General features: G+C 42.7%; 4 protein-coding genes and 1 non-coding gene across 5 annotated transcripts in view; 2 read left to right on the top strand and 3 right to left on the bottom strand.

The window, feature by feature from the left end:
• Pmar_PMAR015935 (hypothetical protein) overlaps positions 1-769 on the top strand; it is a gene marked incomplete at both ends in the record, with an annotated part of 4,697 nt that extends 3,928 nt beyond the window's left edge. Inside the window, 2 exons of the mRNA XM_002776654.1 lie at positions 302-375; positions 719-769. Coding sequence (XP_002776700.1) covers positions 302-375; positions 719-769 — 125 coding nt within the window. The remainder of the gene's footprint in view (positions 1-301; positions 376-718) is intronic.
• Positions 770-5,402: 4,633 nt separating this feature from the next.
• Positions 5,403-5,552, bottom strand: Pmar_PMAR015936 (hypothetical protein; the record flags this gene model as incomplete). Its single annotated transcript, XM_002776655.1, has 1 exon — positions 5,403-5,552. The coding sequence occupies one exon, from the start codon at positions 5,550-5,552 to the stop codon at positions 5,403-5,405; it is 150 nt and encodes a 49-aa protein (XP_002776701.1).
• Positions 5,553-5,800: 248 nt separating this feature from the next.
• Pmar_PMAR015937 (hypothetical protein) lies at positions 5,801-6,367 on the bottom strand (the record flags this gene model as incomplete). The annotated part of the gene is made up of 1 exon (XM_002776656.1): positions 5,801-6,367. One exon carries the CDS (start codon positions 6,365-6,367, stop codon positions 5,801-5,803), a length of 567 nt encoding a protein of 188 aa, XP_002776702.1.
• Positions 6,368-7,499: 1,132 nt separating this feature from the next.
• Pmar_PMAR015938 lies at positions 7,500-7,572 on the top strand. The gene has a single exon. It is a non-coding gene; the product is annotated as a tRNA-Lys (tRNA).
• Positions 7,573-11,259: 3,687 nt separating this feature from the next.
• Positions 11,260-12,008, bottom strand: Pmar_PMAR015939 (hypothetical protein; the record flags this gene model as incomplete). The annotated part of the gene is made up of 3 exons (XM_002776657.1): positions 11,260-11,379; positions 11,795-11,921; positions 11,971-12,008. The coding sequence occupies 3 exons, from the start codon at positions 12,006-12,008 to the stop codon at positions 11,260-11,262; spliced, it is 285 nt and encodes a 94-aa protein (XP_002776703.1).
• Positions 12,009-12,646: the final 638 nt, after the last annotated feature.

Below are 12,646 nucleotides of genomic sequence, written 5' to 3' on the forward strand. Positions count from 1 at the left end.
AGGAAACGGTCGGGGCTGCGGTTGCAAAAAGCGCACGCCCAAGTAATCGATTTTATTGCAAGGCAGTGAGGTATTGGAGTTTCATCCGCGATATCCTTTTCACATTTCGTTTCGAAAATGAATAACGCGTAAAACACGCGGTATGTGTTTTTCACGTGATATGGGGTAATTCGCCAAGTGTTTTCAATTCGCCACTTCATATCGCGTTTTTCACATGGAGTATTACGACGCCACTTCACGTAAAACGTGTGAAACTCTTCAATGTGTTAGATAACGGAGTTTACGCGATTGCCTGGTTTAGCTGATGCCATTTGCCGGAGTACCGAATCGAGTCATGGGAAAGTTCGGGAGGCTGCATTAATGCTAGTTGGTTCGGTGAGTTGAAATGTGAATTAATTTATTTATTTTAATACCATAATTTTCCGAAATTTAATGGAGTTTCACAACCTTTTTCACGTGAAGTGGCGTAAAACTCCGTGAAAACGCGATACTCGCCCTATGTAGTAGTCGTGAGATATTTTTTCACTAGTGTTTTTTCATATCACTAGGGTGAAACTCCATTGTAATGGTTTTTTTGCGGAAATAATTTCCTCGATATCGCATTCAAATATTTTTTGTAGTGAAATTTTGAAATTTTCTCCTTGACAGTAATTTTTCTAATGCGGTTAACAGTTTTTCAGATTGACCACTTATTCTCTGCAGTTTTCATAGATCGTAGTTTTGCTTGGTTACTACGCTGGAAATTCACAACCCGTTTTACGCGAAGTGACGTATTACTCTGCAAAAAGCCCGATATTATTCTCGGTGATATGCAGTAGTCGCGGAATATGTTTTTCACTAGTGTTTTTCTCATCACGGGTGAAACTAAGTTAACTTTAGTTACTGGCAATTTTCGGCGACAGAGATTATATTACCGAAGCTGTGGGGGACCTGCATGATCGAGAAATTAATACAACTTGTGAAAAAAGCAGCACTGAAAATGACATGACGAAAAAACAGTCGATAGAGCCTACAACAGTGTCAAGTAGCAGTAGAGCCTCGAGAAGGAATAAGAGACGAGTTAGGACGAGGGGGAGAGGAAATAGGAGGAAGAGAAACGGCGATCTGGTACATGATCTACAGTCTAAGGTGAGAATCGATTGATTATTATTTAACTACCCGTTTTACGTGAAATGGTGTAATACTCGGTGAAAAACGCGATATTCGCGGTGCTATGCAGTAGTCGTGGAATACGTTTTTCACGTCACTAGGTTGAAACTCCAATATTTAAATTTATTAATTGAATTTTTAGAGTATTTTGGATTTAATGGAGTTTCTTGAGCCGTGATATGAAAAACACTAGTGAAAAATATATTTTACGAAGCGCGAGTATCGCGTTTTTCACAGAGTATTACGCCACTTGACGTGAAATGGGTTGTGAAACTCCAATGTCTATAATCAATTCAACTGTTTACACACTAAATTATTAATCTGCACTTGTGATTCCGAATATAATGCAGATTGGACTCCCCCCGCTTCACTACGTGAAGTGGTGTAATACTCCATGTGAAAAACGCGATATGAAGTGGCGAATTGAAAACACTTGGCGAATCACCCCGTATCACATGAAAAAACACATACCACGTGTTTTACGCGTTATTCACTCCTCGAGTGAACTGGGAATTTTGGGGTTTCCCATATTACGGGTGAAACTCCATTGTTATAGCAGTAGTCAGAATCGTCATTCAAAGCGAAGCACTTGTTCCCAGGCATCGCAGTGTGGGATGATCTTCCAAAATCTGAGTGTTACTCCATACGAATATGAACGTTCTTCGAGTACTCGAGGAGCACCGAAAGGTAGGTGGATGCCACCAGAGATGTTGCTAGACTCCAAAACTCACGCCATGTGTTGGAAACTGATGATAATAAACGTTTTACACTGTAGTTGTACTTTTCTAGTAATCGGGCGTAATAAAAAAGGTGTATAGTTTACAAGTAACATCATTGCTCGATGCACGTTATTTTTCTTGTTAGAGCATCCGAAGACTGCGGCCGAATCTTCTAGTCGTGGCTTTGTGTGTCGCCTTGACGCTAGTGATGGTGGCCATCGATCGGCTCTGTGTCGGCAATGGTTATTGGATTTACTACAGGAGAAGAGCACATATGGGGTGAGGAATGCCTGATAAAAACTTTTCGCTGCATATTGTTATTTGATACAATTCTTTTGATGCATTCACCAGAGGGTGGAGGACCTTGAAAGGTGTGGCCCTCGGGAGAATACTGTAGGACTCGCATAGTTACCCACTGTGCGGGAGTTTGATCGTGAAATTATGCGAATTCGAAGATATATACACTTTTTCCCTGTCGGACTATCAAAATCGAACACACTATACATATTATCTTACTGCTATGTTATTGTATTCATAGTGCTGTTATTTGTATGTCGAAGTATGGTCCCGATGTATTTTTTCTTTGAAAAAAAAGAAAATATTTCAAAAAAATTTGGGAAATTAACACACTAGGGTTAGTGAAACTTTGGCGGTGGAAGTCCTTGGCATAAGAAAGATAGGGTCGTCAATCTCGCGCGTCAAGTGCGGCAGCGTGAAGCTGACTCAGGCTTAGGATCATCGCTTGACGGCTGCTCGACCATTTCTCGGCCAACTCATGAGAATTCCCAATCCTTAACTTCTTCTGACAAGGTGATAGTATATTGCCATCAAATTTGATAATAAGTACGCAAGATACGACGGAGAGAGTATCTTGATTTTATTCATACATTCATCACTACTGCGAGTGTCGAGGGATGCGTTCCGGAGGTGCACATGTGCCTTAGATAAAGCCTTCGATGAGAATAAATCTCTCAGATAATTTATTCGTTTGGTGGTGTTTTCAGGCTTCCGAGTCTACAGGAGCCGTCTTAGAACCGAACGAAGGTGTGTCAATACAAAGTATGTGATGTGCCCTATCTTGGTCTTAGGCCAACCGACAGTTAGTGACAAAGCGAAGTTGATGGAAATTACGGAGTAAGTTCTGAGTGCATGAAACGTTTTCACGTGTATGTGGTTGCTATTAGTTTAGTCGTAGCTCGAAAGTGACCAAATATTCACGAGTGAAATGAGAAAAAACTTGACGTATTTTTTTTGGGGAAATTTAGTAATGTTCGAACGAGCGTATTCGAGACTGCTTTTGATATTTGCTTGCTTGGTAGCGATACATAGTTGATAATAATATGTATACAATTCTAGTAGGATTTCGAATTACACCGGAAAATTTATCGTTTTTGAAATTTTGAGAGAAATTGGTTCCTGTACACATCTACCCAAATTTGTATGTGAATTTGTATAATCGGTGAGAAAATTTCTGAACTCAGCTGAGGGAAGCGAACATTCACTTCAACACTGGATACCATTTATCATACTAATATATACGAATCAGAGGGCCTGTCTCTTTAGGTTGTCTCCGAAGTTCCTGACTGATACCGTAATTGCTGCAGCTGATGACCTCATTCATTCAACTCAACTCAGTCCATACGAATGGTAATACCATTCGTATGGACTCCATTATATGGCATACCATTATGGTATGTTGTTGAAGAATTAATGGAGCTTCAACTGTGAAAAGACTAGTAGAAAAACATATTTCACTTGGTGGAAAACAATCCTGTTGTTGGTCGCGAAGACATATATGTCTTAAATTTACATGGAGTATTACGCCACTTCACGTTAAACGGGTGAAACTCCAGTATTGCAATTGAAACATGAAAATAGCAACAATAGTGCTACTTATAATAAATAAAGGATATAGCCATACTATGAATATCATGTGTAATAATGAATCTAACAGGATTAGTATCTGTGGAGTTCAACCGTTTTACGTGAAGTGGCGTGATGCTCAGTGAGAAGCTGTTTTGTGAAATATGTATTTCATGGCACGAGTGAAACTCCAGTTTTGGAAGGTACCGCGAATGGCGCGATCCTTTTCGTCCAGTGCCGTCACTAAATTGTGACTATTCCCCTGATGTGAGTCGACAGAAGTTCGGTTGTTAGTATTCTTTCACTTTAGAAGGAAGAGCGTCGTCCGGTGGTGTTACTCACAGCTTGGAATTATGAAGAGAACTCGGAGGGTCTCAGCTTCTCGTCTGATCGGGATCGTTCTTCAACACCCGTTGGAAGTGACATGTTGAAAGCTAGCAGCCATTTTGGTGGATAATTTGAGTGTATGATTTCATTCATGGGTTTCAATGAGGCATTTCCTCTACCTGATTTTGTTGTTGTTTTGGTAACAAAAAAGTCTCGATGTATTTATCAATTTCTGCTGAAAATAGCATATGGTATATACGGCAACTGTTCTTAGCCCAGCACCGTTGACAGTGAAGAGTTAGCGTAGCGAGAAAGACCGGCATCACCGCGAGGAAGGGGACGAATCGTCAGCATATCTTCGAGACGGATCGTTTAGTCCTATCAGCCAGCGAATGGCGATCTGTTGATCCATCGGTCGTAGCGCAACAAGGGGGAAGGTCAAGTAAATAGATCAGGAAAATACCACGGAATACGTGTAGGTGCATCGCTTCGCTCATGTGGAAGACACAGCCATCCAGTGTGAGATGCTCCGATGTGTAACGTGTACAGTTTGTAACGTGAACTTAGATGAATGAAATTTGATTTTCGACGAGTGAAAGGTCACCTTTCAAAGTTGTTTTTCACGAAGTGAAAGTTCAAATTCGTAAATGAAATTTATGAATTCGGAAACACAAGTTCGAATCCGTCGAACACAAGACAAATTTCGACCAATGAAGGCTCACTTTCATTCGGTGGGATGAAATTCTCGTCAGCGTCGTGCCACGGATTGTGACTTGCGACTCGTAAATTGCGAGTGCGGATGGTCCTCTACGGGCTGCGCTGTAATGCTGAACAGTGCAACTCGCAAATTTGCAACGGAGGATTTTCAGAGATTCAAACCGGGAGATTGTTCGGGTTTGATTCTCCAATGGAGAATCTCCGTTACCCTTCCGATGATATCGGAAGCATAATGGGGTCGGCACGTGTTCGGTTCGGTTTCCGAACCGCCGAACCGGACTATCCGAAGCGAACTTTGATGTACCGAATACCGAACCGGACCAAACCTCTACGGAAAGTTCGGGTTTCGGCGGGTTACATTGGTCCCGGACCGACGGACCGATGTGACCCAACGTTCCGAACTCTCACTTCCGACCGGTCTACGAAAATCGAACTTTCATTTCGAATTTGAACCTTCACTTCGTGAAAAACACCTTCCACTCGTCGAAAATCAAATTTCAGCTATCTAATTTGTCCTTTCACTTGCTGCATTTGAGATTGGAAAGGTGTAGCTTATCTATCCGTGTACGATTTGTAACAGGTTCATGCCGCACAAGGTTGTGCAGAATCTTGTTCATTGGTGGGGTTTTACATGAAGTACGCGAGTTGATCGATATTGGTAGCGCAGAAGGACTCCGGAATGAGGGAGACTTCGGGGGCCTTTTCTTCCGGTAACACCAGAGTGTGATTGAACTTTGCTAGCAAGTTGATAACATCTTCTGATGACAAAATCATCATCAGGCGCAGATGCATGTGTTGGGTTTCTCACCGGGAGTGAATGGCTCGACCGAGAGGACGTAACACTATGCACATGGCTTTGCTACTCTCCTTAAAACACTGCTCCAAGTCGTGCTAAGCTGTTTACAGTGGAGATGTTTGCCTCGAACCGATAACAACACAACCCTTTGCAAATCATGTGAATTCACTACTACGATGAAAGGAGTAGATAAAAAAAGTGATAAGACAATAAAAAAGTAATCAAATGTCTAGTATTCGATCTTGAAAACAGGACCAGCATCATCACGTTTACTATAACACTCTTCGCACATATAAGCTTTACCTCCGTATTCCTTACCGCAAGGAATCTCCATTATAGCTACCTTTTTCTTCAAACACTCAGTGCAAAAACCAACACCAGAGGACTCGAAATGCACAGCAGAGTGATTAGTAGGAGTATAAAACATCGAGGGTTTGGGGATGTTGAGCTCCTCGACCAGCTGAGTCAGAGCTTTCATAACGCTGTCCTCATTAACCGTCTTCATCATAATAATCGTACGGGAAGTGTCTTCACCGAGTAAATTGTCAATGGTCACTACACCGGAATTCTTCTTGGTAGCAGCCAAGTCGAGCAGAGCTGATCTGAGCAAATCAGCAGCTACTATGCGATCTGCGTGAGTACCACCAACACTCTGAGCCGCTATATCACGTAGCTTCTTAGACAACTTGGCAACTTCCTGTGTATTGGGAGGATCCATCTTGTCGTAGTGAACGCCCTCATAGGCGTGATGACCACCAAAATACTCGCAATCAGTAGGATGAGTATCAATCGGCATTCTTGGACTTGGAGTGAGAATATGCACTTAAGGATGGTAAGCTCGTGAACGTCCACTAGCGAAAACACAAAGCCAGCGCTCCATCCTTCTGGCGAATCATGTGCTCGCGTATCTTTGCCGCTGTTGTTGGGTGGACCGGGATTTTTCTCCATCGATTTTGTTATTAGTGCAAGTATACAAATGCAGAATGATGAGTTGCTCTATAACTGTGAATGAACACGAAGCAACGGATTAGAAAAAGTCATCAAACATAGATAAGTGCTATTTAAAGTTTGGATTGGTTTACGTCGAGCCACTGGTCAAGTTGACAGCCTGCTAGCTTGCTTATTTCTCGGCGCTGTGATGCGCTCAACTCGCTGTATTGCCGTCTCAAGTTCTGCATAGGAAAGTAGTGTTTCCTCCTGAAATCCCGAGTAACTCACTTCAAAGCACTTCTTTTGATAAGAACCAAACTTCTCTCTATGAAGGAAGGTCTGACCATCGTCGAGGCGAAATTCAACCCTGACTTCGTCACCGCGGCTCGCACGGCTATTCGCGACGAGATAGGGGAGATACATTGAAGTGACGAGTTTGAGTATCTGAGGGAGCATTGGCAAAAGTGGAGTAGCTCAGTGAGACTTGACAACAGCGATGAGCGTATTGGGTTGACATGTGTTCATATGCTTCAAGAGACTTCGCATGCTTAACACGGTACGGAAGATGGTTATTCATCTACGCCAATCCAAGACAGCAAGACGAGGTCTTTCGTGATTAACGTGGACGAGATTCTATCCTTCCCTCTGCTCGTGCAGCATCGTTCAATATAGATGAGACCAATCGTCATGATTCCTCACTTTTCTAACTGCCGGGGTGTTCGTGCGCAGTGACTCCCATTCGGCATCCACTTCAAGACCACTTGAATCGTCCATCGCCATAATCCAGCCGTATACTGTTGAAGGAGTTCGGAAGTACACCGAGAGCGCGGTTACCAGCGGTGAATCGATCTCGGATGATGTATCCAGTCGTGTGGTCGAGTGAAAGTTGCTTGAGAAGGCCATACAGCGCAAAGTCAGCAGCAGTTGGGCGTGGTCCGAGGAGGAAGCGAAAGGCGTTATCTAAGGAGGGAGTCGTGTTTCAGAAATAACAATCATCAGCCTCGGTAGCTCAGTCGGCAGAGCGCGTGCCTTTTAAGCCCGTGGCCGCGGGTTCGAGCCCCGCCCGAGGTGTATTTAATGATGACACTTACAAGCATATCCATTACTCATATGAATAGCCATACGGTCTAACTTACCGTCTCTCAGATGTGCGTCCAAGGCTCCGACAACTTGATGCATCACATACTGCCACAGCTTGTCATCTTCACATCCGACTAGTCGCAGTCTACCAACCTAGACAGAGCACAACGATCCGGGTGCTCTTAGCCGCCAACAGACTTGCGGGCAATCACCTGTCTGTCTCTGAAGAATTTGGTGAGAGCCTCTCTTTGCGAGCGGTCGGGCAAATTGAATAGTTTAGGAGAGGACATCACTTGATCGACTATAATCCATCGACTGGCCCAATCTCTATCGGCCTCAGAGGACCTAACAGACGGAGAAAATAAAGAAAAGGTTTATTATGAACACAGCATGAAACTCAACAGTTCAGATCATATCAGCGTCCCGTATGATATATTGACAACACGAGCTCGCCAAAGATGGTGAATTCATTCCACCCACCCACACACACACTTGCTCCATCAAACGCACTCACCCACCATCTTGTATTAAACGTCGCTTTCATAAACCACTCATCGAAGAAATCTTCCAATAGTTTCACCAAGAAACGCTCAGGACCCGACGGAGGCAACACAGTGCGACCAATAGGAAACCTGATATGGTCAGCTTGACAGACGGCTCACGTTCAGTCGCTCACTCTTCCTCGAAAACGTCTATGATAACTGTTGAGTCGTCGAGAACTCTACCGTCGGGCCACTCGAGTATCGGAATCAATTTCGTCTGTAAAAGTAAAATGACACATTTCATGTGTAGTATACCCAACCCTGAGCTTCCTGATGTTTGGATTCACATGTGTACTTATCTCCATCGGGTTCAGTGCCGTCCACTTGAAGTGTATACGTCTATATCTGCTACACTGATTGACTGCAGTAGTGGTGGTAAGATTACCTCAAAAATGCCCGTATTTTACAACTGTATGGGCTGGCGTTAGAACCATACAAAGTGAACGGAGGTTTGGTACTCATACTTCCAAGTAGAGAGACGCTATTTCGTAATGAAAGTAATTTGCAAGCAATGATGAGCTCCCTCATACCAATCAGCATGCATACATATACGAACACTGGAAGTCTTTTTACGTGATGTTTGCGTTCCTCAAGCCGAGTCGGCGATTTCAACACTAACATAGAACCAATAATAATGTCTCCAATAATTTATTATTGGAATTTTACCCGTGATAGGAGACACACTACTGAAAACATATTCCATCACTACTGTATATCACCACGAATACCGCGTGTTTCACAGAGTATTAGGTCACTTCACGTTAAAAACGGGTCGTGAAACTCCATTGTCATCAACAACCGTAATTGACCATACGCATACTCTCCCACACTATTCAACACAAAACACATGAAATTATTCACGCAGAAACATATATCAATTTCCATGTTCGTCATCATCACTTCGAGCAAGCCTTGCCCACAGCGCGGTCAAATTCATCAGCGCTGACCTTGGTCGACTCCATGCCTTCCCACGGTGCCTTCAATTCGATCGGCTTCCCATGCACGATATGATCTTGTGTTAAGGTTACTCTCATTCGTGCCTCTCCTGGGGATTCTGACGGCACCTCAACACCGAGCCAGACTGGATGGCACTATAGTAACAGTGATATTACTATTTCACTCTGGACTATGTTATATCGCAACATGTGTATAGTAGCATTAAGTTCCTAACAAAACATAAGACAATTCAACATGGTGACTCTCAACCGGTTATATCTATGGAGAGACTCGCTGTTTTACCATCCTCAATCTCAAGGGAAGAGTGAGGATAGTAATACGGCTTTACACTAAGATCAAGATCTCACACAGTATTTGTACGACACAAAACGTGTCCCTCAAGCTGATAAATTTCTTTCTACTTTCTGACCACCACCATAATTTCAAAAGTAGTGGATTAACAATGCAATAAGAGAATCCAAACTAGAATGAAGACTGCAACAAGAGCAGCAGCAACAACAACAACATATACAACAGCACATACAACAACAACATATGCAACATATACAACTACAACAACAGCAACATCGTCACTCACGACATAGTTGATATAAATGAACGAACATGATCAGCAGCTTGAGAGTCTGAGAGGTTATACGGTATCCCCACTCCTCAATTAGAGTAAAAACGAAGTGCTCATTGACTTAGCATCAGCAATCAACATCAATATGAATAAAATGCTTCAATTAAAATGAGCAATGCGTAAAAAATCCGCTATTTTCCCTAAAATTCCGCAGTTTTCAAGTCTTCTTCACCTCAACGACCGCTTCCTCAGGAAAGAGATGATAGTTATCTCGAAGACTCCCACGTAATGCTGTTCTCATTTCACGTTGGGTGTGTAGGTCTCCAGGCATAACCTAAAGCCACAACGTTCAGTCATGAACAACCACACATTAATAAGTAGTGTGGAAGGAATATATGTTCGCTCACCTCAGCTGATATACGAATTTGGGTAGAAGTGTACAAGAACCAATGATAAGTATTCCTATATTGTCATCACCAACACATGTAGTTGACCGTGTGCATATTTTCCCACACTTTTATTAATAAGCGATTTTTACAATATTTAATTCTTCTTATCGTATATCAACAGTGTGGGAAAATATGCACATGGTCAACTACATGTGTCGGTGACAATATGAAAATTGTGGGAAAAAGTTTTGGGAAGTTCTTATTGATTTCTGTACAGTTATATAATTGCGAGGGAATATATATTTCAACACTGTATATTAGTTCACCTCTTTGAGAGTTCGCATCATATTCGCATAAGCTTGCCGTACGAGCGGGGTGAAAGGAAGCATTCGACTCATCGCCATATCGATAGTTATAAAACTCGTGTTCCCTCCAATGACAATTGAATCACTCAAGACTTACAATAACGAATAAAAACGTCGTCAACTTAGTATTAGTGGAGTTAACCATTCGAGCCACACATCAAGTAACGCGCCGCATTTCGCTGATGATGAAGATGATGAAGACAGCATTGAGGACAGCTCTGGGTCGTAGGAACTAGCAAGGCGATCGAGTACACGCCGCCTGACATAATGGCATATAATGAAGGGTGAGTGATAGTAGTAGTAGTAGTAGTAGTAGTAGTAGTAGTAGTAGTAGTAATAGTAGTAGTAGTAGAGTATAAAACAATGATGAATATATATTCGATATACCAATCGATAGTAGAATTAGTAGTAAACTTTGGAATTAACACGTGAGAAAATCATCCCGAAATCTCAGCGTGGGAATATATGTTAAGTTTCCTCAACTGAGCTCTTGAGATTCCTCGCTATATCATGAGAGTCCACATAACGATTGTTAGGTAGAAGTGTACAAACCTAAAGGTAATTTCCCAAAATTTCATCAGAAATTCCATATCTCTATCAAGACATGTAGTTGACCATATCATTTCATACCGTAATCTTCTCATCTCTAACATGGAAATGTCGATAATATTTTTCCCTAAAATTTCAAGTGCGCGACTTGAATTTGCGGGTGATCTCAATAGAGGCCAGGACGACCGCATAAGAATGCCAGCTCGCACACTTATCGAGAACCGTTTCACGCTCAAGCTGGCGTAGAATACTAACTCGAAAGGAAAATACACCCTTTATAAAGGAGTGATAGTTGCCGTATCAATGGTATGATCTTACTTCATCTCAGCGGCACCCAGCTCCTCCAACGGGGACATCGGATTGTCCATCACCTTATGCAACGGCTCGAGGGCCATCGTGACTTGAATCGACTTTGGCAGATACACTACATGTAACTGACAGCAGTAGCGATGTTGACGACAAGTTGTGATTTGCTGTCTATAATTTCACATTCGCCGATGCTGCTCAAGCGTTACGCTAGAGAATTTTATTAATGGAGTTTCACCCGTGATATGAAAAACACTAGTGAAAAACATATTCAACGACTATTGCATACAGCGAATATCGCGTTTTTCACCGAGTTTTACGCCACTCCAAGTAAAACGGGTGAAACTCCATTGAACAAGTTTTGAGTTAGTGAGTGTCACACCGGAGTTTCACAACCCGTTTTACTCTGTAAAAAGCGCGATATTCGCGGTGATATGCAGTAGTCGTGAAATATATTTTTCATATCACTAGGGTAAAACTTAACTGAAAACGTTCATATAAAACCCCACTACGTCAACTTCGAATCCACAACATATTGCCTACTTGTTCTTTTATTATACCATTGATATCAGGCTTGGAATAATGTGGTCTCCTTTGGTGTTGTCCAGAGCCCCATGCCCAGCCAGATGCACGAAGAGGATTATCACTCATCATAGCCTCGAAGGCCACCCTATTATAACGACGCACATAACCATCGTATCACAAGCATTACGACTTACATGGAAACGATAGTCCTCTGAGCCTCCTTCAAGCACATGTCTATGGCCTGTGCTCGCTGACCAACGTTCGAGGGCACGACTAGAGGTACTTCCGTCTTAGGATGTGTTAATACACCTGATAACACAGCATCTCGAGAATTGTGGAGGACGAGGGGGATAGCATCGCGTATTCATATGTGTATCTCGGGAACAGGTGTCAAGCATCATCCCTGGTGACTCTGGTGTAACCATTGATACGAAAACGCAATGGGTATAACAGATCCGACATGGTCAGGAGTCCTGAGTCAGGATCTCGCTATACAAAATGCCTTTCCTCGGCCTATTCGTATCATCTCAAGCTACGAGCCACACCAATGCAGTCTGCCTGTGGACAATTCCTAATTCTGCAAAACGTGTTCAGCATTTTTTGCAGTGATCTGTGCATCACTCGCATTACCATTTTCTCTATTGCAATCATCAACAGGCAACTGTTCTTACCATCATCTTCCCCTCGCTTCCTCTTTCCTCTCCTTGAGGGTACTGCCCTCTTCACCTCCTTCATCTCATCTTCGGCAGCATCCACTTGTCTTATCCGAATGGTCAACCTCATCCGAGCTTCGATTTCACGACTAATTGATGCTGGGAACTTGAGGGCAACGTTCATTCCACGTGATGAATTAGCCGGGTATCTTGAGGT

The sequence above is a fragment of the Perkinsus marinus genome (genome assembly GCF_000006405.1).
Source record: "Perkinsus marinus ATCC 50983 genomic scaffold scf_1104296953072, whole genome shotgun sequence".
NCBI classification, from domain to species: Eukaryota; Perkinsozoa; order Perkinsida; family Perkinsidae; genus Perkinsus; species Perkinsus marinus.